The 26,910-nt window shown below is 41.5% G+C and overlaps 1 protein-coding gene and 1 long non-coding RNA gene across 5 annotated transcripts; both read right to left on the bottom strand.

Annotated features, from left to right (window-relative positions):
* Positions 1-4,028: 4,028 nt before the first annotated feature.
* Positions 4,029-25,321, bottom strand: LOC120717274 (zinc finger protein 493-like). 4 transcript variants are annotated; one of them, XM_040005206.1, is made up of 6 exons: positions 14,654-14,781; positions 12,642-12,747; positions 9,671-9,760; positions 7,767-7,927; positions 5,806-6,486; positions 4,029-4,949 (listed from the first exon to the last, which is right to left on the bottom strand). In XM_040005206.1, exons 4-6 carry the CDS (start codon positions 7,869-7,871, stop codon positions 4,407-4,409), a joined length of 1,329 nt encoding a protein of 442 aa, XP_039861140.1. In that variant the 5' UTR covers positions 7,872-7,927; positions 9,671-9,760; positions 12,642-12,747; positions 14,654-14,781; the 3' UTR covers positions 4,029-4,406. The 4 variants fall into 4 exon arrangements, with proteins under 4 accessions (XP_039861140.1, XP_039861141.1, XP_039861142.1 ...); XM_040005207.1 differs by lacking the exon at positions 9,671-9,760; XM_040005208.1 differs by lacking the exons at positions 7,767-7,927; positions 9,671-9,760.
* Positions 20,139-21,122, bottom strand: LOC120717306. The gene is made up of 2 exons (XR_005692164.1): positions 20,991-21,122; positions 20,139-20,630 (listed from the first exon to the last, which is right to left on the bottom strand). It is a non-coding gene; the product is annotated as an uncharacterized LOC120717306 (long non-coding RNA).
* Positions 25,322-26,910: the final 1,589 nt, after the last annotated feature.

The following is a 26,910-nucleotide window of genomic DNA, read 5'->3' as shown; positions in this document are numbered from 1 at the left end:
TACAGCAGATATCTTTAATGAACAAACAAGAATCCATGTATTTTGTATTTCCTCTAGTTGACACAGATTCAAAAGTATGCGTATGGCCTCAGATATACACATATATCTAGTATTTGATTTAATGTCTGTTAGCAAGTTGCACTTCGACCAGATGTTTTTGGTAGCCATCACTAACTCTTGGCTGGATATTTGACTACTGTGGGAAATTTCCTGGTGACACGTTTTCAACAATTACATTATAAAATGAAGTAGGATCTCTTCCTCTCTTTTTATAGTCTGGTAACCATTCCTCTGATCACATGTCTTGAGTCAAGTCAACAGTCCTCACCTGTTTGTGCAAAAGAAGAGTGAGATGCCTCACCTTTCTTTGAGCGTGCTCAGTGGTTGACTTTATTAAGCACCGATAATCAAACGGCAGATATTGCTGAGTGGGATGGGAAAGTTTGGCTATGTTGTACACCCTTGTGGTCATTTAAAACATTAACACAGACATTCTTTGTTTTTTTTAATGAAAATTCATCTTTTTAATGCTTATTTATTTATTTGTCAAATTTAATGTCAGAGCTTCTAATAAGCTGCAGGAATGCTGTGTGAGTGGAGAACAGCCAGGTGTCCCCGTCTGATAAACCTCCATCAGTGCCACTGAAAACAGTCACTTTGACTGTAAACATGTTTCCATTTCTCACTTCACTCTTTTGGCATTTAAGTTTTTTATTGATTTTGCAACATATACTTAAACCTGTATAAGAGGGGACCCCCCCCCCCCCCAAAAAAAAAAAAACAGAAAAAAACACCCACAAGAAAACTGCTGTTGTACACCTCTGCCCTTACAAGTCTAAAAGAAAGAAAAGAGTAACTAACAACGGGTTCCAAGAGAAGAAACACAGAAATGGGCAAATAAAATTGACGGTTAGGTAACATTTGGACCGGTGGTCACAGTTAATAGTCCTTCAAATTACAATAATACGGTCAAAATCCTGTTTGCTTCAAATAGCTCCAAAAGTAGTCCCAATGTTCATCTTTGACTTCTGTGTCATTTTTAAGTTTATTCAGCATGGACTCATAGAAAGCAGTCTCAGTTCAGGACATACTGTAGTCTTCCAGTGCCTAAGAATAATCCTCGATGCAGTTACCAGTCCAACCATAACAACCGTAAAAATATTATTGAGAGTTCTTGGAATATGAAAACGGTCTCCTAACAAGCACAATTCAGGAGTCAAGGGCACTTCTGATCCTGAACAACCTTCTAAGAGTGTGATGACTTCCTTCCAAAAAGGAGCTATAAAGGAACATTCCCAAAAACAATGTAGGAAAGTCCCCGCCTCAATTTTACATTTCCAACAGAGATAGTCAGGCATAAGCTTCATACGATGTAATCTTGTTGGAGTATGATAATATCTATGCAGAATTTTATACTGTATGCATTTGCTCGTCGCCTCCTTAACATAAAGCCTATTTCCCGCCAAAATGCCCATCCATTTTTCGTTTGGAATTGGTGCATTTAAATCTTTCTGCCACAAAGTTTTAATGTTCGAACATTCCCCACTTCTATTATCGTTTACCAACCTATAAAAACACGATGCTGTGTGGTGCTCCTGAGGCATATTTATAAAATTTAGAACAAGATTTTCATGTCCCCTTCTGAACTTCGACGTCACACAATGTCTAATTTGCAAATATCTCCAGAAATTTTCCTTCCCTTCCAATTTGTATGTTTGAACAAGGTCTCTATAGGACATAAATTTTCCATCTTTAGATAAGTCGCTAATAACAATTATGCCATGAGACTGCCACAATTTCCAAAACACGTTTTTTTCCTATATGAATAGCTGGATTGTTCTAAAGAGATGAGTAAAACTGCACATGAGGTGATATTTTAAGAATTCTATGTATATTGAGCCAAACCTGGCTAGAATGAAACAAAATTGGGTTCAGTGAAGTGCAGCTTTGAGACAACATACCTTTTGGATCAAAAGGAGTATAAATCTCAGACTCTATACTTAGCCATTCCTGTCCAGCTTGATTTATTCCCCAGTAAATAACCAATTTTGCCATCTCGAATGAGACTGAATATAATCTTGGATCGGGTAAACTTAAACCACCCTTCTCCCTTCTCTCATATAATTTAAGCATATAATTTACTTAGCTTGATTCTTGCCCTTTTCCCATCCCACAGACACTGCTTAATTGAGTTCAATTCAATTCAATTTTATTTATATAGCGCCAAATCACAACAAAAGCCGCCTCAAGGTGCTTTATATTGTACAGTAGATCGCACAATAATAGATACAGTGAAAAACCCAACAATCATATCACCCACTATGAGCAAGCAGTTTGGCGACAGTGGGAAGGAAAAACTCCCTTTTAACAGGAAGAAACCTCCGGCAGAACCAGGCTCAGGGAGGGGCGGGGCCATCTGCTGCAACCGGTTGGGGTGAGAGAAGGAAGACAGGATAAAGACATGCTGTAGAAGAGAGACAGAGGTTAATAACAGATATGATTCAATGCAGAGAGGTCTGTTAACACATAGTGAGTGAGAAAGTGACTGGAAAGGAAAAACTCAATGCATCATGGGAATCCCCGGCAGCCTACGTCTATTGCAGCATAACTAAGGGAGGATTCAGGGTCACCTGGTCCAGCCATAACTATATGCTTTAGCAAAAAGGAAAGTTTGAAGCCTAATCTTGAAAGTAGAGATAGTGTCTGTCTCCTGAATCCAAACTGGAAGCTGGTTCCACAGAAGAGGGACCTGAAAACTGAAGGCTCTGCCTCCCATTCTACTTTTAAATACTCTAAGAACAACAAGTTCTGGGCGACCGTGGCTCAGGGGGTTGGGAGTCGCATCTGTAACCGGAAGGTCGCTGGTTCGATCCCTGGGCTCTCTGTCCTGGTCGTTGTGTCCTTGGGCAAGACACTTTACCCTACTTGCCTACTGGTGTTGGCCAGAGGGGCCGATGGCGCGATATGGCAGACTCGCTTCTGTCAGTCTGCCCCAGGGCAGCTGTGGCTACAACTGTAGCTGCCTCCACCAGTGTGTGAATGAATAGTGGTATTGTAAAGCGCTTTGGGTGCCTTGAAAAGCGCTATATAAATCCAATCCATTATTAAGTAGGCCTGCAGAGCGAGAGCGAAGTGCTCTAATAGGGTGATATGGTACTACAAGGTCATTAAGATAAGATGGGGCCTGATTATTTAAGACCTTGTATGTGAGGAGCAGGATTTTGAATTCTGGATTTAACAGGAAGCCAATGAAGGGAAGACAATACAGAAGAACCTTCAAAGACACAAATACAGAAGAAATATGCTCTCTCTTTCTAGTCCCTGTCAGGACTCTTGCTGCAGCATTTTGGATTAGCTGAAGGCTTTTCAGGGAGTTTTTTGGACATCCTGATAATAATGAATTACAGTCGTCCAGCCTGGAAGTAATAAATGCATGAACTAGTTTTTCAGCGTCACTCTGAGACAGGATATTTCTAACTTTAGAGATATTGCACAAATGGAAGAACGCAGTCTTACATATTTGTTTAATATGTGCGTTGAAGGACATGTCCTGGTCAAAAATGACTCCAAGGTTCCTCACAGCGTTACTGGAGGCCAAGGTAATGCCATCCAGAGTAAGAATCCGGTTAGATACCATATTTCTAAGATTTTCAGGGCCGAGTACAATAACCTCAGTTTGATCTGAATTAGGAAGCAGAAAGTTAGCGGCCATCCAGGTCTTTATGTCTTTAGGACATTCCTGCAGTTTAACTAATTGGTGTGTGTTATCTGGCTTCATGGACAGATAGAGCTGGGTGTCATCAGCATAGCAGTGAAAATGTATGCTATGTACCTGTAATACCTACAGCATGTTCTAATCGCTCTAATAGGATATTATGGTCGACAGTATCGAACGCTGCACTGAGGTCTAGCAGGACAAGCACAGAGATGAGTCCACTGTCAGAGGCCATAAGAAGATCATTTGTAACCTTCACTAAAGCTGTTTCTGTGCTGTGATGAGCTCTGAAACCTGACTGAAACTCTTCAAATAAGCCTCTGCAGATGATCTGTTAGCTGTTTGACAACTACTCTTTCAAGGATTTTTGATATGAAAGGAAGGTTGGAGATTGGCCTATAATTAGCTAAGAGTGCTAAATACACTAAAATACAGGAAGCTCTCCTTATTCAAAGTTTATGTTTAAGGCCAAAGTTGTGGTCCCCAAGTCAAACTGGAACCAGCTAACCACTCCAGCTATGATGCAAATAAATGCCAGTTCACCAGTCAGCTGCTACAGACTGAACAACTGTCATAACAATTTGCATATTAATGATCATGAAACTGTTTCCACAGCTTACTGTCAGGTCCTGGTGCCAATTAGAGTCATTACACAACTGCCTTTTTAAGGCTTGGGAAACCTGCAGCCATCCTAGACTGAAGAGGACATGACGGATGAGTGATAAAACGCGCCTCCTACTGAAAACGCTGCATCTAGATGAACAGAATCAACTTTTTGGTGCAACAGTTTATTTCCAGAGTGGACTACATTTGGACTACAAACTGGATTCCTGCTGCAGTTCTTGTTGGCGTGCGTACGTTCATGACGGTTACGTTTATCTGACCGGGAAAACCTTTTGTTACAGTGTCGGCACTTGTATGGTTTCTCTCCTGTGTGGACACGTTTATGCACTTTAAGCTGATCTGCAGTGGTGAAGGATGACCCACACTGGTCACAGAGGTGCTCTTTAACCCCACTGTGGATGAGTTCATGACGTTTTAGTTTATCTGGTGTGGGGAAGCCTTTCCCGCATTCTTCGCAATAATGCAATTTGTGTCCAGTATGTCGCCGATGGTGCATCATTAGGTTTGTTTGCCAGTTGAAAGTTTTTCCACACAGGTCACAACGAAACGGTTTCCCACCACCACAGTGATGACAGGGTTGAGAACTGGATCCATCTGTGCTGCTCTGCTTCTAAACAAAGACACAAAGACAGTGTAAGTCAGGGAATTCCTTCAACATTTTAATCCTGAACCAGGCTTGAAATAAAGAGCATCTCTGCCAACATCGAATTACATTTTATTATATCTGAAAAAAGTTAACCCATCAAAGTACCAGATAGCTTTTATACCTTTACTTTAAAAAAAATGAAGTCATGCAAAACTGTACCCTCAAACAATCCCTGAAAGTGCATGGGGTGAGTCTATATTTTTTTTTATTTAATCCCTTTTTTAATAATAATAATAATGGATTGGATTTATATAGCGCTTTTCAAGGCACCCAAAGCGCTTTACAATACCACTATTCATTCACTCTCACATTCATACACTGGTGGAGGCAAGCTACAGTTGTAGCCACAGCTGCCCTGGGGCAGACTGACAGAAGCGAGGCTGCCATATCGCGCCATCAGCCCCTCTGGCCATCACCAGTAGGCAAGTAGGGTAAAGTGTCTTGCCCAAGGACACAACGACCAGGACAGAGAGCCCAGGGATCGAACCGGCGACCTTCCGGTTACAGATGCGACTCCCAACCCCCTGAGCCACGGTCGCCCGCGTGACCAGACCTTCGGAAAGCTGGCGAGCTATTGCTCGAGACAAAAAAAAACCAAAACAAAACAACCTACAAGAAAGTTTTCTTTGAAGCAAACTATAAAGAAATTAAGGGGAGACATGAGACTTCTGCGCTGTAGTATAAACTTTGGCATTACAAAAGTATAACAAACTCAAGTTAAAAGTCATAGCTGAAATTGAACTAATTGCTCACATGCACTTTCATGAGGAGTGTTGATCCAAAAAGGCTAAAATTACAAGAAAAACATTATAATACATACCTCACAGTAACTGCACTTGTAGAGTTTCTGTCTGGTGTGAATCTGTTGATGGACTTTTACAGAACTCTGTGCTTTAAAAGTCTTTTCACACAGGTCACATTTATAAGGTCTCTCCTCGGTGTGGGTAAACCTGTGGATTTGTAATTGTTTGTATCTTACAAACAGTTTGCCGCACTGTTCACAGCAATAAACATCCTGTCCGGTGTGAATACGCTGGTGTTTATTTCGATTTTCTATGTGGCTGAAAGTTTTTTCACAGATGTCACAGCTGTAAGCCTTAATACCAGAGTGGGAAACCTGATGTTTCCTTAAGCTACTACTTTGAGTAAAAGCTCTGCTACACTGATCACAGCTGTAAGGTTTAACTCCTCTGTGGATGAGCTTATGCTTTACCAAGCCTTCTTTCCTGGTGAAACCCTTTCCACATTCATCACAGCTGTACGCTTTAACTCCACTGTGAATGACCTGGTGTGCTTTTAAGTTTCCAGGCTGGGTAAAAGAATTCCCACACAAGTCACATCTGAACGGTCTCTCTCCCGTGTGGATGACTTCATGTCTTTCTAGAAAATACTTCCGAGTAAAAGTCATCCCACACTCATCACAGCTGTATGTTTTCTCTCCCTTTCTTCTGTGAGGTGTGTTGGTCTCCTGAGAGCGCTGACTTCTCGCTCCATGTTGGTCCTGCAGTGACAGAGATACAAACATTGAGTGAAATCCAGTCAAACATAAACTTTAAACTTCGTCCATTAATACTAGTTTTAAACATGAGATTGGAGCATGGCAGTCACCAAACACCTTGTAGGATGCATTTTTAAAATAACCCATATTTTAATAGTTTCCATTTATTTAATGTTTATTGTCTGTGAAGGTTCTCAGTCATCCAGGTCATCCTAGTCTAAGGAGCTTGGAAGGAAAACGTCTGGACTTCTTTAGTTTGCCTGAAGATGTTTCACCTGTCATCAGAGAAGCTTCTTCAGTTCTAGGGTCAACTGGTGGAGAGTCTCAGATTTAAACCCAGTGGGAGTATCCCCCTAAAGAGGGACAAAAGGACCCCCTGATGATCCTCCACCTAATCACATGAGCCAAGATGTGAAAACGGGTGTGGGTCACAATCAGCCAGGGTTTCGAGTGAGCTCATTGTGACTCCTAGCCCCACCCTGTCATGTGATTTCCTGACACCCTAAACCAGTTCTTTGCCCACTTTGACCAACAGAACAGGGACACCATCACCCTTCCTGCTGTTTCAGAGAGGGACGACACCCCTATCCAGCTGGAGCAGCATCAGGTCAGAGCCACACTGCACAGAGTCAACGCAAGGAAAGCAGATGGCCCAGACCGTGTAGCAGGTAGAGTGCTTAAAGCATGTGCAGACCAACAAGCAGAGGTTTTCACCACCATCTTCCACCTCTCACTGCTACAGTCTGTAATACCATCCTGCTTTAAGTCAGCCACCATCTCTTCCAGTGGACGAGACCAAGACCAAGGAGATGGAAATCGACTTCAGATGAAGAAAGCGAGCTGAGCACTCTACCCTCTACATCAGGGGTGACGAACTCCAGGCCTTGAGGGCCGGTGTCCTGCAGGTTTTAGATCTTGCCCTGAGTCAACACACCTGAATCAAATGATTAGTTAATTACCAGAACTGCAAGACATGTTGGGAGGTAATTTAGCCATTTAAAATCAGCTGTGTTGAATCAAGGACACATGTAAAATCTGCAGGACACCGGCCCTCGAGGCCTGGAGTTCAACACCTGTGCTCTACATTGATGGAGAGGAGGTAGAAAGGTTAGAAAGCTTTAAGTTTCTTAGAGATCACATCTTAACATACGTTACCTGGTCCACAAACATTTCCCACCAGGTACAAAGCACAACAAATGCTGTACTTCCTCAGTAAACTGTGTCAAGCCCAAATACTGCTAAGTAAGTTCTACCGCTGCACCATCGAGAGCCTTCTGACTTACTGCTGTAAACTCTGGTCCAGCTGCTGTACTATGGAGGAACTTGCAGCAGGTGGTGTGGGCGGCAGAGCGGGCAGTTGGCATTTCATTAACTCCCCTCAGAGACATTTATACAGGCAGACTTCAGCAGAAAGGCAGAATCATCATCATGGACCCCTCATACCCTGGACATAGAGCAGGGTGATGTGACCAAAAATATTTATCATGATATACATTTGAAAATGAGCGATTATGATATAATTGACAATATAATTGACACTAGACAAAATACTTTACAACTATACAACATTATTAGTGTGAAATAAAACCCATCAATGTATTTTCACTCAAACAAGCAGCTGTTTTTTATGTGAATTAAAGTTATATAAAAATTTTGAACAGCCGGTTCCGCTCTCTTAATTCTCTGATAAGTCAGGGCCAAGCCAGCTCCGATCAGCAAGAACCCTGTTATCATGGTTCTGAATCTTCAGCGTCCTCGATCGACAGTCCCGCCAGGCACACGATCCTCCATGTCTGCCACCCGTCCATCGTGTATCCGGCAGGGAAAGTTCCTCCAGGACACTCGGGCTCTCCCGAGCCCAGACTTCTCATTGAGAAAAGGGTGTCAATAGCATTCAGAGATTGATCAAATCCATAATTCTCTTTTAGGTTTTAGAAACAGACTGTGAGTGTTCCAGGGAAAATAATACAAAAAACATGAGACTAGACAAGGACATAAGAGCTAAGCAGGGAAGATAAGGGAGAGGAGAGGAGAAAAAGTGCGTCCGCCTCCTCCGAGAGCCAAAGACTCAGTCTTTATGGTGTCATCCACATATCTGAACCAATGGCTTGGTGGTGTTCCAGGGTAGGATAGCAAAGCCCTCTTTTCCACTTCTTCCATGTACAAATTGGCCACAATGGGTGAAACTGGGGAACCCATGGCACACCCATGTTTCTGCCTGTAGAACTGACCCTTGTATGTGAAGTAGGTGGAATGAAGACACAGTTCCAAAAGCAAACACTTGGTCGATGCTGAGAGTGGTCCTGTTGCTGAGGTTGGGGTTATCCTGTAATCTCTTACGGACTACCTCCAACGCTTCCGTGACTGGGATGCAAGTGGGATGCACCTGGGTGAAAATCAAATCTCAGGACGTACTACATTTCACGGATCACATTAACTCGGTGGACCGACACATCAAATTCACCAGGGAGGATATGAAAAGTGGCAGGTTAGCCTTCTTAGACTGTGAGATTTCCATCAGTAATGGGGGACATCTAAAAGCTGACGTGTACCGTAAACCTACACATACGGATCAGTATTTAAGGTTTGACTCTCATCATCCACTGGAGCACAAACTCGGTGTCATCAGGACGCTACAACACAAAGCGAACACCATCCCCACAGACACAGCAGCCAGGGAGGCAGAAGAACGGCACATCAAGAAGGCCTTGAGTAAATGTGGTTATCCCAGCTGGACTTTTGTCAAAGCAGGAAAGGCACCTAAAGAAAGCTCCAGCCGATCCAGGAGAGAAGGACAACCACTGCCCAAGCGAAAACCTGTAGTGATCCCATATGTGTCAGGAGTATAGAGCAGTTGAGACACAATTTTTCTAAACACCGGGTCTCTGTGGCTTTTAAACCCCAAAACGCTGCGCCAAAAACTGGTCCACCCCAAGGATCGGGTCCCCCGACACAAACAGAGTAACATAGTGTATGCCAAAGGCGTAGATTTGGCATGGACAGAAGGGACACGTCCCCACCAATATCCAGCGATTATTGACTTGTACCCACCAATAATTTGATCTCTTCCAGAAAAGAAAAACAAAACCGATAGAAAAAAACCAAAAAAAAAACCAACAATCTGTCAACGTCTTCTTCACCCAGCGGTGCAGAAAGAGTTAAATTACGTTCTCTACTGGAGTCCTACCTCATGTGACAAATATGGCCAATGTGATTGGCTGTGCCTTTCGGGGAGCTCTGTTTAGTTTTAGCAGCGGTAAGCCTGCACTGCGAGGACCTGCAAGGAGGAGAGGAGGATGGCAGCAAAAAGGAAGAAGCTGGATATAAGAAAGTATTTTTCAAAGAAACCTGTAAATCACTTAAAGTCAAGTTCACTCATAAAATGTGTCCTTCATAATAACGTTACAGGCTATGCTAGGACATACATGCCAACACTCCTGATTGTTCTGGGTGAATCCCGAATTTCAGTGCCCCTCCCGAAAATCTCCCGGAGCCAACAAAATTGAAAAACCATATCCCAGATTGCCTCAGCCAGTTTCCAACAATGGCTACTACTACTGCAGCTACTTAGTTTTAATATTACTCTTATTACCCTTTCTGGGTCGCAAAATAAAGTTTTAACATATTTTCAGGCGAGAGTGTAGCTGTGTAAACTTTAAGTATCTGAGTAGGGGAGAACAGCAAACTCCCGGCACATTGTTTTCAAACCCCCGTGGTCTTTCGCTACTCAGGTTAAACATGATATATAAGTCACTTAAATAACTCAAACATGTTATTGTTTGGCATTTTTCAGTGTTTTATTTGTTCGTGAGTAAATCGGTTTGGCTGAGATTATTAAATAAATAATAATAAATAAATGTTTATTTATATAGCACCTTTCAAGACAGAATCACAAAGTGCTGCACATAAGATTACAAGTCATAAAAAGATTTAAAAAGAGAAAATAAAACGGGCAAAAAATTAACCAAAAGCAGTTTTAAAAAGGTGAGTTTTGAGTTGTTTTTTAAAAACAGCTACTGAGTCCACAGTTCTTAATGTTTGGGGGAGAGAGTTCCACAGTCTAGGGGCCACAGTGGCACTATCACCCTTAGTCCTCCTCTTAGTATTTTTTAAAGCAAGTAAGCCCTGATCAGATGACCTCAAAGACCTGCTAGGTCTTTTATTAGATTAGAATAGATTAGATTAAATAAAACTTTATTAATCCCTCGGGAGGGTTCCTCCGGGGTTTTCTCACAGCTGAATAAACATCAAATAGAAAACTCACTCCACCGAGAAAGCTCGTGACGTAATTCTGAAGGCTAGATCGTCACAGTCGCTCATTTCCGGTCAACCCGGCTTTCAGAGGACCACGAAGGCCGGGTCCTCAGGTGGACGCAGCCTCTGAATTTGGACACCCCCGCTGTTTCCGGCCGGACAATAATGACGGTGACATTTAACTTATTTTATTCGATGAATAAACATTGTAAAATTCAAGTTTTTTGTACATATATATATGTATGTGTATTGTAATTTTAAATGGTTTAAAAGCATGTAGAATAGCACATGTAGGCAAGTATATTTCTCCTTTTTTATCAAGAAGCAAAGACAAAAAGGAAAAAACAAGAAACATGGTAGGGTTGGGAGGTTGAATCATCCGTCCCCACCAATGCTAAAACCAAATCTACACCTTTGGTGTGCGCTGTTAAGTGCCAGGAGGATTGACAGGATTTATACATCAGGGAAACCAAACAACCTCTGGGGAAACGGATGGCACAACACAACACAAAGGGCGATCGTGGCTCAAAGAGTTGGGTGTTCGTCTCGTAACTGGAAGGTTGCCGGTTCAAGCCCCAGCTCAGACAGTCTCGGTCGTTGTGTCCTTGGGCAAGACACTTCACCTACCACCTACTGGTGATGGCCAGAGGGGCCGATGGCGCGATATGAAGAGATGCCAAACTGTGTTTCATTCTTCTGGTAACAGTGGCAGTTAGGGCTGCCACAAACGATTATTTTGATAGTCGACTAATCAGATCATGCATCCATTGTACATACAACTTATTGCACCAGCAGCATCTGCTCTTATATAACTATCATTAGCTTACAGCTTTAAGTGTTTAAGGTCTGTGCTAACTAAAAATAAAGACAAGATGATAGTTTATTGAATTTTAATGAAATTTACAGATTGTTTCGGTGAAGTTTAATAAACTCCTTGCTATCTAAAATATAACAGGACACTGAAGTAAATTCTCGAGCATCTCACACTTCTGATAATCAGCTGTCTGCTTGACGTTTATTCAGCCGTGTAAAAACTATAACTTTAATCTCAGCCAAACCGATTTACTCAGGAACAAATAAAATACTGAAAAAAGCCAAATAATAATATTTTTAAGTTATCTAAGTGACTTATGTATGTTTAACCTGAGTAGCGAAAGTCTCTGAAAACGTCGGAGCGCTTTTGAAAATATGTGGTGTCTTGATAAACTGAGCAGATATTTGAGGTTTACACAGCTACATTCTCGCCTGAAAACATGTTAAACGTTTATTTTGTGACTCAGAAAGAATAATAAGAGTAATATTAAAACTAACTGGCTGCCGCCATTGTTGGAAACTGAGCTGGGCTGCGCTATGAATTCTGCGACACAGCTTCTTCTTCGGGGTTTAACGGCAGCTGGCATCCTTGTACATGCAGTGCTGCCATCTTCTGTTTCAGTGCGTTATTACACTCTTAAATCCTACTACTTATTCCTGCGTCTTTTGTGATCTTACAAAGCTTCAAACGACGCGTCGACTATTAAATCAGTCGTCGACGATTTTGATAGTCGACTAATCGTGGCAGCCCTAATGGCAGCAAAGATTTATTTTATCTTTAGAACAGAAGATAAGACAGAGAAGAACAAAGACGGCTGTAGAAGAAAGCTGTCCCGTTCATTGGAAAAATTATTTATTGTACTTAAAAAAATGTGGTTTCGATATGAATTTTGTTTCAGTATGCAGATATGGATATGCAAATGTGATACTTTCATTTTTTAAATCTTGTCTTCAGTGATTTCTTAGTGTGAATGTAGATTCTGAAGGAGCACAGGACAAAAATAGGCTAAAGCTGCTGCTGACTGCTTTCTTTATTAACCCAGCAGCTGATGAAGTGGACACAGTTACAGTAACTGCAATATTTTCCTCACCATCACTGTTGAGCTCATCATTTCCTCTGTAGTGGCTGAGCTGGGTCCAAACAGCTGAAAATGTTCCTCTGCTGCTCCATCAGACTCTTCTCCTCCTGCTGATCAGCTGGGACACAAAACAGATCTTTGTTAGGCTCCAATGAAAGCTCAGAGTGTCCCACATGTTCATCAGACAACACAGAGTGGAATTCGTGTGACACCTGAGAGTAGTGATATCAGGTAACTTCAGGAGAAACTTGACAGGTGCCCAGTACTGTGAAATATTTCATTTTTCATCAGACAATTTTGAGTGAATCATGTTCAAGACACCATCACAGACCGATAGACACGTTTTTGAATGAATCAGACACCAAACCAGTCTAAAGCCTTGGACAGGGAGTCCTTTCACAGCCAGCACCAGCATCCAGATTCAAAGCACGCTCAGCTGCAACGATGAGAAACAGGAGCAGAGTAAGAGTGACCTTCATTGAGCTGACGTGACTGAACAGAGCCTCCCTCTCTCAGGCTTACTCCCAGTACGCTCAGCGAGAGAGACATTAAACACAAAGCAGAACCTATAAAGATGTTGGTTTATCATTTATTATTTCACTAATAAATACAATTATCTTTTGTCACAGCGGTTTCCTATCCCAGCTATGATGGGGCGAGAGACGTGGTACACCCTGGACAGCTCCCCAGCCTGTCGCAAGGCTAACACAGAGACAGACAGACATTTCCACTCACACTGACGCCCTTTTAGCTGTGAACTCCTTTGCAAACATAATTGGACATCCACAATAATGCACAGCTATGATAGAATGATTTGCTAAACCTGCTGTCCATTCTGCTGCCATTATGCATTAAAGAGCAGCTGCATGACATTCACAGGTGATATACGATATGCCTCAAGTGACTCCAATGGTGCCCAAAGCAGCAGCATCGCTTCTTCCTGTAATCACCATGAAAATCTTTGGTCGGAAAAACCAGGAGGGGGTGTTAATCAAAGCTCCTGATCAAAAACTGGAATGTGAAGAAAAGTGATCTTTGCAGCTGCTCCATGAATCTACAGAAAAGCTGCAGATGTTACTTGAAAACATGCAGATGAACTTTTAATTTAGTCTGTTTTGGCAAAAATGGGATTTCCAGGATTTGCCAAAAACGACTGCAGGAACTTAAACTGTTATAAATCTGTCACCAATATGTCAAACAGACCTGTTGTGACTAAGCCAGACAGAAAATTCCTATTAAAAGAAGAAGCAACCAGTCAGTGTTGTGCATCCTTTATGTATCTGTAAGAAGTCTCGCTGACATGAAAAATCTCGGATAATCTGAAGAGGAGGGCAGCAAAAATACAGCATCACAGCTCTATAAACATGCTTCAACGACCAAAAGGACTGGATTGATTACAATGTAGGTGTAATAACACAGAGCCTTAAAAGCACTTGCAAACCAGGTGATTTCTTTATTTTATATAGAAGCCCTGTTCATTAAAGTCTACTTACAGATAGAAGTAAAGATATTAGACATAAAAACTCACAGAAACACCTGAAAGCATTGTCGCATATGATCAGCGGCTAACAGAGGGAGGATGAGCTGACTTGTAGCAAACACTCGGTCTGTAGAAAGTAGCGGAACATAGAAAACAACAGAGCCTGCTCTCGTTGGATTCTCTCTCTCTCTGCTGGTATGAGTCAGTGTCTCTTACCCATCAGCCTCAGTGAACGGATCTTGTATGTTAGTCTGTACAACAAACAACAAACGCAACAATGACCGTGTACACGCCCGTGTGTGCCCGCCTGTCACAAACAGCAGCGGTAGCATCAAAGTCAGGCCCAGCCCGTTTGGTGCACCAAACAGCTGCAGCATGCTGAGCTAATGGTTAGTTGGTGTTTTTCTCCAAACACTCTCTCACTCTTCTCTCAACGTGTTCACAATAAACTGTGAACAGACACCGAGGAGAGCAGCAGAAGACCTCATTCAGGAGCTAAACTCAACATGAACTGAACTCACAGTAAAGTTAGCTCGGTGCTTACCTTTAGATGAGAGAAACTCGGTTTGTGATCCAGCTGCAGCTCTTCTTCTCCGCCTCTTCCTGTTCCTCTTTACATGCAGGTTACAAACAATGAACAGGTGCATTATCGCCACCAACTGGTGTGGAGAAACTAATGTGATTGAAGTTTGATCTATGTGAGGTTTTTACTCATTTTCAGATTTCTGACCTTTTCTGTTTTAAACTGTTCTCTTTAATTCCGGTGCGTCATCATGTGAGAGTCTCCTCTCTTCCAATTTATCCTGCATTGTTTTGAATCCTGAAAAAAAACCTCCCTGCAGGCAGGGATTGCTCAGTAGGTAGAGTGGTGGCCCCACGATCGGATAATCACGGGTTCAATTCCCCTGAACAGCTACCCTGAGGTACCCCTGAGCAAGGTACCATCCCTACACACTGCCCCCCGCGTGCCCAATGGCTGCCCACTGCTTCACTGCGTGAATGGGTTAAAATGCAGAGAGGGATCAATAAAGTAAACTTTCTTTAAACCATCTTCCCCCCCCCCCTTGCTGTTGACCTGTTTAAACCGTCTCTTCCAGAGTTAATGAGCCAGTATCCAGGAGAACATCATGTTCTATCTCTGTTTAAATGTCTGTTCTGAATGAGATCCCTTCTCCTTACAGACAATAACTATCACTGAGCTTTTTCTCTGCCCTAAGCTACAATAAATGACTCTGATTTCATTGACTCTTTGATGGATTTGTATAAATATGAACATTAGTGCTGATCGATGTCTGCCTGCCCATCTTCTCCACAATCCCTCTACCTAAATATTTAAACAGTTAAATTTAGCACTTGCTTGTTTTAATTCTTACTTACTGAGTATACGTTCTGTGTATGGCCTATTTTATGCTCTCATTAAACCAGTGGTATATATATATATATATATATATATATATATATATATATTATATTAGGGGTGCAACGATACACAAAATTCACGGTTCGGTTCGGTTCGATACGTTGGTGTCACGGTTCGATATTTTTTCGATACAAAAAAATGTTCATATGCCTTTTTAATTTGTCATTTATTAACTCAAAAGTACAGTTTTTAAATTTAACCCTAACCCTTGTGCGTGTTTTTTTATTTTGACAGCGAATGCGCACCTGCGGACCACTTATGTGCAGCCCTGGTTATTTAGTTTGTCATATTGCAGCCACAGAAATTATTTTGTCCATGAAACCATAAAGCTGCACTTTCTTTTTGCCTTATAGTCTGATTTGTCATAACTTCTCCGTTTTGTGGTAAGCTTTTCTTTGGCTGTCACTTCTTCACCCTGACCCGTCTTATTTGGCTCAGCAGAACTGAAATATATATGCTGCTGGTTTTACACACGCACTCACATAAGCTCAGCGATTCTCTGCGCGATCAACCTCTCACATGTTTAAGCTGCGGGAGATTTCACTTGTCATGTTTGCATAGTAAGCTAACGATTAATAAGACGATGTCAGAGGAATTGGTGCACAAATTATCATCACTCACAGATCAGTGCTGTCGCTCTCTATACACAGTTCGCACGATTGCAAAGTGAAAGCAAAAAAACAAGCGCAAATTCAAACGCGATTTCAATATGTCACATATTGACAGTGGCTCACCGATGCCAATGACATAATTACCCAGCTACATTTCTGAAAGAATGCAAAAGCATTGACATATATTTTTCCTTCCTACAATAGCCCGACGGGCAGGGAAGAGATAGATTTTGGTAGCCCGACTGAAAAAATCGCTAGCCCCAGGACGTCGGGCTAGCGATATTGCAAGCCCTGTATCTGATTGAGGAATCACTCATCTTTGGAAAAGAGAGTTTATTACAGAGAAATGGCTCTTTCCAAAATAAAAGCTATACTATCCGCTTCTTCTGGGCTATATTCTCAGCAGCATAAGGAGAATCATGTGCTAACAGCTGTCTAAATGACTCGGCTAAAGTTAGTAGCATGCTTGCTTTTTTTTGTCTGCTTCCACTTGTCTTTGCACTAGGATGATGTCGGCGTAAATGTGCAGTCATATTCGTTGTGTTCCCACTAGTGCTTTCAGGTTGATCTCGTTGAAATGACCTTAACGCCACAACACGGCAAATCTCCGTTAACGAGCTACCACCGATCGCCCCGTGCATGGGGCTAGACGGCCAACACGTTAACGAGCTAACTGCGCTAACACACTAGTTCCCACCCATGTAATTGAGCATTGCATTGCACATCCAACATACTGTTTTACTTTAGTCCATGACTCGCTACCTTCAGGGTCATACGTCACATGAAAACCAAAATAATTCCAAACGCCAGATCTGAATGTTGGCAAGGAGAGCTTAACTTCTGTCTTGCTAGCTTGCCCTGCGCTCTTCCTTCTGACTATGCTGTCTGTGTTGAGCGCTCAGTGGATCTGCGCTCGACAGTGCAGCCTAGGCGGAGTAGTCGAACGCAGATTCACTGAGCGCTCAACACAGACAGCATCGTCAGAAGGAAAGTTGATAAAATAAATTACAAATGTTGTATTGTTCGATACATATGCGTACCGAACCAAAAGCACTGTATCGAACGGTTCAATATCGATACGAATATCGTTGCACCCCTAATATGTATATGTATATATATATATATATATATATATATATATATATATATATATATATATGTATGTATATATATGTATATGTATGTATATATATATATATATATATATATATATATATACACACACACCAGTACCCGCCTTATTACCGACATTAAAGTACAGTAGTATAGGCCTATTTAACACCATATACAGTTCAGACAAGACAATTGTATTTCTTATATGAATGTTATTTATTTTAACTGTCATAAACAAGATGTGACAAGTGATCATAATAACAACTGAACTGCAGTAAAACATTCACAGAAGGTGGGACATCCAATGTTTAAGTGATGACGTATGAACCCTGCTTCCAAAACTACTCTGCTTCTGTGGTTTATCATGTTTAATGCTTTGTATCTTGTTCTATTTAAGCTGAACAAGCCCCTAAAACAGTCTGTGATCACCGTCTGCCTCTCTTGTTTTTTATACCGCTAATCATTTTCAAGCTCACTTTTTAAAACCTTACCATTAACTACAGCCCAGCCCATTGAGCAGTATATTAATGACTAACCTTGTATTGTGGGTGGATTATCTCAGTTGTTCTCCTGACTGAAGTTTGGTTCGTTTACAACAACAACAAAATAGCTTTCATCCTCCAGCTTCACTGTGCATATATTAGACTTGTAGTCAAGACCGCCTAAACCAAGACCAAGACAATACCAAGACCAGAGGGTATCGACACCAAGACAAAGTCGGGATGAGATCAAGACTGAGACAAAAAAGTGTTTAAACTGCAGCCAGATGCTGCTTCGTTTACGCATGTCAGGCATATTTGTGTTTTTGCGATGCACTCGCAACAGCCCCTCCTCACCGCTGTCTACTGTCTCACTCACTGAGAGGACAGACGCACGCTCCACTTGACTGTCGCATCTCTCACCCTCTGTTTTCACAATATGATGTTATCCTAGCGAAAGGAAATTAAGTGAGGAGCTGGCTCTCGCTCAATAGGAGTTGACTCTTCTAATTCACTACAAAGCACTCTCTAAGCACGGCTCTTAGAGCCGTTTTGTGCTTGACACATTATCCAACGTTACGTTGTGTGTCATGGATACTGTTGACTCCAAATCTCCTGACCACTATGCTGATCGGAGACGGCAAGACCGAGACAGTGAGAACAAGACAGGTAACTGGAGTTTGAACTTGTGATCTGCACACACTTTAATGGTTGTATAATATGATACTATGGTTAATATAATATGCCTGGCCATGGAGCACTGAGCCTGCTGTGTGGTCTGTCTCTGGCACTTCATCCATTATTGTGGGGGGAAAAAAACAGTGTTGAAACCAAGACTGAAAGTGAGATTATTAAATAGATATTTGCATATTGACCAACACAGCAGCGAGTTTTCACACAGCATTGATACCAAAAAGGGAAAATATCGCCCTCTTTTATCTCCATGTGGATACAATCTTTGTCTGTTGTAATGGTGGGGAGTTTTCTTCTCACAGTCACTAGGCATAACAAAGACAGACAAGTGCCTAATGACCATGAAAACATCTGACAGTTATCTGCATTGGGGTTTTTGTTGTTGTTGTTGTTTTTTTCATCTCCCACACACTAGATGATGTTAGAAGCTAAATCAGATGAAACACAAGATTCCCACCACATTCAAATAAAAAGAGGTGTTTCCCAGATCATTTGGACATCATTCCTTTGGACAACATGGATCTAGTGAGAATCACTTACTACTACTAATAATAATAATAATAATGGATTGCACTTATATAGCGCTTTTCGGGGCCCTCAAAGCTCTTTACAATTCCACTATTCATTCACACACTGGTGGAGGCAGCTGCAGTTGTAGCCACAGCTGCCCTGGGGGAGACTGACAGAGCGAGGTTGCCATATCGCGCCAATCACCAGTAGGCGGCAGGTGAAGGACACAACGACCGAGCCTGTCCGAGCCGGGGCTCGAACCGACACCTTCCGGTTACAAACGAACTGCCAACTCTTTGAGCCACCATCGCCCCATAAATAAAAGAGATCACGAAACTCACGTAGACACAAAACAGGCCTAAATACACACTTGAATAGACTCATAACTCTGCTGAGTGCACTCTTGGTGATGCTGTGTACCTGTAACCAGCTCTGAAAACTTTTACTTAAAAGCCAAAGTTGGTCGTGTGTTCACTTTCTGTCTCACAGCCTACGAAAGAGGATTTGAAATTATCAGATTTACATCCTCCTTACAAATAGAGACATCGATTATGGTCCATTAGATTAAACCAAAGAACTAAAGAATAAACATCATTTAAGAAAACTCCAGAAGACTGGGCTATGGCTGGTCTCACTGAAGAACAACAACAGATTCAGCTGCAGACTTAAACTTCTAACGGTTCTTTGCTGCTTTACCCCAATTTTCTCAAGATGCTTTTCCATCTGCTTTTTAAAACAAGTTTTGTAATATCAGTTGGATATAAAAGACAGTTAATAAATATACATTATGATACAACTACTACTACTACTAAACACTACTGTGTCCTAAAGAGGAAAAGATTTTTTTTTAAAAAACTAAAAAATTAAAACATTTTTAGAGCATCGAAATTCATTTCAGAAAAAATCTTGATCTACATATCTATACTTGCAGCAGTTAAATTTAACATTCGGGATTATTCACTGTAGGCCCAGAAATCAGAGCTAGCTCATCAGATCCAAGGGTGACATCAGCTGACACTCTTTACAGGAGACTCCATCTGAACTCTGTGGAGCCTGATCTCAAGTTTTTTAAGTCTGACCCTGAAACCAGGAGAGGATCTTTCTGTCTCTGCAGATTCATTGTGATCCGGGGATTTCAGTTCTGCATGCTCACACTGATGTTTGCAAAGAGCAGATAGTGAAGTGAATGTTTTTGCACATTGGTAACAGTGAAACGATTTATTTACAGCGTGGGATCGTTTGTGTTCAGAGTATGAACTGACATTCCTGAAGTTCTTGTCACACTGGTCACAGCTGAAGTTCCCTCTAATGTGTGTACGTTCATGAAGGTTACGACTATTTGAATGTGAGAAGCTTTTGTCACAGTGTCCGCACTTGTATGGTTTCTCTCCTGTGTGGATTCGTATATGCCCTTTAAGCTGACCTGCACTAGTAAAGGATGACCCACATTGGTCACAGAGGTGGTCTTTAACCCCACTGTGAATGAGTTCATGTTTTTTTAATGTACTTGGAGTGGGGAAGCCTTTCCCACATTCTTTGCAGTAGTTCATTTTGTCTCCAGTGTGTCTACGTTGATGTCTTGTTAGGCACTCTTGATGATTGAAAGTTTTTTCCACAAAGTTCACAGCGAAACATTTTCCCACCACCACAGTGACGACAAGGTTGAGAAGTGGATCCATCTGTGTCGCTCTGCTTCTAAACAAAGACACAGAGACAGTGTAAGTCAGGGAATTCCTTCAACATTTTTCTCCTGAACATCGCCTGATATAAAGAGCATCTCTGCCAAAGTCCAATTACATTTTACTGTTTACCTTGCAACATTCAGCTTACTGGGCTACAATTACAATAAGAGTATTGTGACTAGAAAAGCAGTTATTTAGTTGTTTTTTTATGATCATGAAAGACAAAAATAATAACTGAAGTCTGATGAACCTCTCAGCATTACCTTTCCATCCATTAGAATTACTAACATGCTAACACAATTTAATGAGCAAAGTTGTTCCAAACAGGCAGACTAAAATAAAAACACAAAATAAGAAAATATAAAATACATACCTCACAGTAACTGCACTTGTAGCGTTTCTCTCTGGTGTGAATCTGTTGGTGGACTCTCAGGTAACGTGGAGCTTTAAAGGTTTTATCACACAGGTCACATTTATAAATCTCTCCTCAGTGTGGCTAAACATGTGGTATTTTAAGTGTGTGGGCTGTTTTAAAAGTTTTGCCACACTGATCACAGCAGTAAACATCATGTCCAGTGTGAATGCGTAGGTGTCTATTAGGTAACTTTTAAAACTAAAGGTTTTACCACAATGTCACAGCTATATGCCTTAATCCCAGAGTGGATAATTTGATGCTTCTTTAACTTGCTACGATAAGAAAAAGCCTTGTCACACTGATAACAGCTGTATGCTTTAACTCTACTGTGGATGACCTGGTGCCTTTTTAAGTGTCTAGGCTCAAAAAAAGACTTTCCACAAAGTCACAATTGTACGATTAACTCAATGTGGATGAACTGATGGGTTTTTTAATTGTCCACGCTGAATAAAAAGTACTTTCCACACAAGTCACAACGGTACGGTTAACTTGAGTGTGGGAAAGATGGTGTCTTTTTAAGCTTTCCAGGCTCGCTAAAACACTTTCCACACAATTGACAGCTGTACGCTTTAACTCCACTGTGGATGAGTTGGTGTGTTTTTAAGTGTCCAGACTGATTAAAGGACTTTCCACACTGATCACAGCTGTATGGTTTAACTCCACTATGGATGAGTTGGTGTCTCTTTAATTGTCCAGGCTCAGTAAAGACTTTTCACACTGATCACATCTGTATGGTTTAACTCCATTATGAATAAATTGGGTCTCTTTAATTGTGCGGGACGGGTAAAAGACCTTTTCACACTGATCACAGCTGTATGGTTTAACCCCACTGTGGGTAAGTTTGTGTGTTTTTAAGTGTCCAGGCTGGGTAAAATCCTTCCCACACTGATCACAGGTGTACAGTTTAAACTCCAATGTGGATGAGTTGGTGGTTTTTTTAAGCTTCGCGGCCGAGTGAAAGACTTTCCACAGAAAGTCACAGCTGTAAGGTTAATTGCACTGTGCATGAGCTGATGTCTTTTTAAGTGTCCAGCCGAGGTAAAAGACTTTCCACACAACCCACAGTTTGTACCGTTTAACTCCACTGTGGATGAGTTTGTGTCTTTTCAGGTGTTCAGCCCGGGTAAAAGATTTTCCACACAAGTTACAGCTGTAAGGTTTAATTCCACTGTGGATGAGTTGGTGTCTTTTTTAGGTGTTCAGCCTGGGTAAAATCCTTCCCACACTCATCACAGCTGTATTTTTTCTCTCCCTTTCTTCTGTGAGGTTTGTCGGCCTCCTGAGAGCGCTTGACTTCTCGCTCCATGTTGGTCCTGCAGTGACAGAGATACAAACAGAGGCAGTGAGTGAAATGCAGTCGTGGAACAAACTGAAACTGCCTCCATTAGTGGAATCAAAGAAAACAAAAGCACTGTGGGAAGGTGTGTTACCACCACCTTCTGGTGACAGTATCACATTACAATGATGTGCTACAATGAGAGTTGGAATGCAAATGACATTATTGAAGAAATATTGATCATGGGAAAAAATCTTTTACTTCATAAAAATGTGAGTGTAACTGATGATATTTTTTTTTCCAATGTGTGCTGATAAAATATGATCTTTGTATTTTCTTGTAACTTCTGTGTGTGATATATTTGTCCAAGAGGGAGATTGGACGAATATATTATTTATTTATTTGCCCATGAGTAAGTTTGATAATAATGATGGAGCTAATAGAAGCAGTAAACATAAAAAAAAAATAATAGCACTGTTTTCAAAGCACCCTTTTTCATCTGCGAGCAAATGAACCATCCCAGAGTGCACCCAAATGCTTTTTGATGGAGCTGCAAAAGCTGGTGATAGCCTAGCATACTCAGCCGGATGGTGAACATCTACATGCTCGTGCAAGTTAATCATGTTTGAGTATGTAGAGAGTTGAAAATAGCTTTCTAGTAAAATCTGGTATCAGACATAAACTGGGGAAAACAGCCCCAGCCCCAGCCCCAAGGGTTTCTGTTGTGATTGTATTTTTGTACCAGTCATTTAAAATGCTATCCTACATCCAGCCGCTAGAGGGCGCATTACGCGCAGTGGTATCGAGTAGCGTTTTGGGGCACAGAGAAAGAATAAACCTTCCTGTTGTGAAACTGAACATCAGCTCATCATGTGTGTCCCTTTTTCTATTCTTTATCACAGGTTAGTAAATGCATTTAAATGAATGTGTACTGCAGACCTTACAAACAGAGGATGTTGTTTTATGTGGGTAATGAGCGCAACTGCTAAAGAAATGGATTCGTTCTGAGTTGTGTCTGAATTGTGGGTTAAGGCTGCAGGCTAAGTGATGCTAATGCTAGCGGACTTGGCTACTGTGGGATACTGAGGCTGTACCCCAATTCAGGGTCTGCAGCCTTAAAGTACGCAGCCTCAACAATCCTCAAGGGCCGCGTACTCAAAGACCGCTAAGGGGCCGGAAGTGCGAGGCTTGTGAAAATGGGACGGTCTAGCCTCCGTGCGCTGATACTGTTTGTTTGTCAATAAAGTTAAAAAAAAAAAAAAAAAGGCCTCTGTTGCGCTGCCCAGGTTGCCTAGCAACCATGATACTAACCACTGGAAACGTGTCATACAGCTTTGTTTGACAGAAATGAAGGAGAAAATCTTTTGTTCATGTGTTTGTTTGTTTCTACATGAGCTTTGATCATTCTCTGTAAGATTAAGCTCAGCTATTGAACGGCGTATATTTAAAGTAAGGCTTTAAAAACCAAGTTAGTACAAACGTCACTAATGTCACATAACTTTGCCGACATGTGGCCAACAGTAATGTTTAATGTCTTTGTTATCAAACATTGCACATAAATAAGTGACATAATATTCAGTACTTAAAGTTTACTCTTCGGCCGCCCCTCATCCGCCGTTTTTTTTTTGCAAATTTATCCACACCCATCGCCGCGCTATGCATTCTGGGATATGTTGGGCCACGAAGTCTACACTGCCACAGCCTAAAATTCAGGAAAATGAAGGACGCATTTCAAGCAGCCTTTGAATTGGGACAGCCTTCGGCGCGCCGCTGTGACGTAATTGGCCTTGAAGTCCGTACTTTAAGGCTGCAGACCCTGAATTGGGAGACAGCCTGAGTGTGTGTGGGGAAGCTAATCTGACCTGTGAGAGACTTCTGGACTGTGAACTCTTAATGTATTATGCACTCTGATAAATGGGTTTTATACTATGTTTTACTCTTCTGGTTGATGTTGTGGTTACAAGAACAAGTTTGTGGTTTAATACAAAGACATTTATAGAGTGTTATAAGGAAACCGTTTGATCAATGCTGACTGCACAGTAGTAGTGAACGCTGTTAAAGGAGCACTGCACTCTATATAGTTGTAGGTTGTATAAGAACAGTAAATATGTTTGTTTATGTCAAAGACATTATTTTCTTGTAAAGAGTAAAATAGCTATATTTAAAACAACAGAAGTTACATTGTCATTACAGTGGAATTTCACATGAATAATTTAGTGCTGAACAAGAATTAAAATGTTTAAAAATGAGTTAATTTTATGATGTTTGTAAATGTAGTTAAAAATGAAGTACAGAGTACACTATTGTGTTTTGTTTATCTTGTGAAATAAGTGTGGTTATGTGATACATGTGGATCTGACATATCAACATTTTGTTTATTTTTTGTCAAAGTTGTATTGAGAGATTTATACAGTCTTGAGCTCAGGGAGCTGTGGCCATGTATGGTAAACTGGACTGAAGCATAAGGCCATTTCTTTGCAGTTAGTGTGGTGATACCTGAAGCTGTTCTAAGGCTGTTGTGAAGAATAAACCTTCCTGTTGTGAAACTGACATCAGCTCAAGTGTGTCCCTTTTTCTATTCTTATCACAGCACCACACGTTGTTGAACAGGAAACCAGTTGCCCCTCTGGTCATCATCTAGGGAGGCAACAAGTACTTTGCTCAAACTATACATCTGCACAAGCAGCACACCACCTTGGTCACATTCTGTATGTATGGAGGCGCCCGGGATGGAAAAGATAAAGCTGCTGTTAACAACCAGCTGTGCACACAGTTTCAATAACAGTAACCGAGATATTTTTCTCACCTCCTGTGTTGAAGTCATCGTTTCCTCTGTAGTGGCTGAGCTGAGTCCAAATGGCTGAAACTGTTCCTCTGCTGCTTCCACCAAACTCTTCTCCTCCTGTTACTCAGCTGGGACACAAAAGTATAGATGTGTATTTTATCCCTGACAAGAAGAAGCAGAGCAAATAAACATTACTACACTCAGTGACAACAATACCTATGAAGCTTCAAGGTGAAACCCCAGAAGCAGCTACAAAAAAGACAGTTATCAGTTGTCTAAAAGAAATTGAAAGGGGAAAAGCCACTAACCGCCCTGCATACAACCACCTTTACCCAGGGGATGCTACACCCTGTATATATGGACTTCCACAGATACACAAAGAGGGAGTCTCACTCAGACTCGCTGAAGGGCAAAGTTCAAATTAATGTTGTTTATACATCGCCAAATCGCAACAAAATGATTATATTAGATCAAATATGACAAAATGTGGATTTTACAGTAGCAACAATATTGTATCTCTACAGTTTAAATATTTAATAAGCTTTCTGCCAACACAGAAAATTTGCTGTAACAACCAAATTTCCCCTTGTGGGACAATTAAAGGATTATTCCATTCTATTCTATTCTATATTTTTCTATTATTATTTTATTATGGATTAATTTTGTTTAATCAGCTACCATCTCTCCTATGGACTTTTAATGTCTACAGTCCCAGATCAACACAGCCCTGTTCTCCATGGCTATCAGCAGCAGGAGCAGCAGCAACACCCCAACAGCACCATTGTTCCCATCAGGTAAAACGTGGGCTACGTTAGCTTTTTATTGTCCCCACCTGATGACAGTGATATAGTATGATGTTACTCCAAATTAGATTCTTGCTGAATGTGTGTTGTTGTTATTCAGCCTGGTTCTATGTGCCCCTTTTTAAACTCTGATCCATGTACGGCTCTGGTTAAAATGAAGTAAGGATGGCAGTCAAAACAGTGAAGCTTAGCTGAGCTGAGCTAAACTGTGATGTCATCAAGTCCGTTCAAATGATATAAGGATTGTTATCCGGTTCTCAAGGAGGTCCGGGAATCCTCAGTCAACTTGCGAAGTGCGGACTTGCGTACTTGAGTGTTCAGAAACGATCTAGACAGTAACCACAGATGTGTAGCATCGCCAACTAGCAACAAGCCTCTTACACAGTGCGTATGCTAACAGCTAGCCTAGCCAACGACTTAACAACAGAAGCTACAGAGTGATTGTTGTATAAAACCTCCAAGATGTTTTAGTGCGTGCCTTTTAATTGTGCCGAACGTGGTATTTACCTAGTTTAACGAGTCGTTAGGCGCAGAAAACACATCAGCAAATAATGCGCTATCACGTAGTGATGTGACGTTCTGTATCGAGGCTTCAAAGCTTGTGTCGAGTAATGGAGGGGGCGTTTCCGCGATGCGCGGCTTGCTTCATTTATGGGAGGAGCTGAAAATGATGACGTCCGAAGCCTCGCTGCCCGGCTGTACCACGTGACTGGTTCAGGAAGTGGTTCGAATTTCGCCGCGAGATATGACAGCGATATAAACCCCTCAGACTTCAATCAAAATGTGGGTGTTTGATGGAGAGTTGCGGTTAGTGAGAGTTTGGAGACAGTTTGGAGGTTTATGAGAGTGAGGAGAGAAACTCAGGAGAGAATGGAGCCAGCTAAGAAGAGGAGAATGTCCTCCCCTGTGTGGGAACATTTTGATTTTATTCCTCCCAACAAGGTATGTAAATTTCTACAGAAGATGTATTTTCATAATACTGATGGTGCAATACAATTTATGTTAAGCGGCTTT

Source organism: Simochromis diagramma, unplaced genomic scaffold, assembly GCF_900408965.1.
Source record: "Simochromis diagramma unplaced genomic scaffold, fSimDia1.1 OVJJ01000097.1, whole genome shotgun sequence".
NCBI lineage: Eukaryota > Metazoa > Chordata > Actinopteri > Cichliformes > Cichlidae > Simochromis > Simochromis diagramma.
Note: the sequence above shows the minus strand (reverse complement) of the source record. Positions and strands in the feature narration are given on the sequence as shown.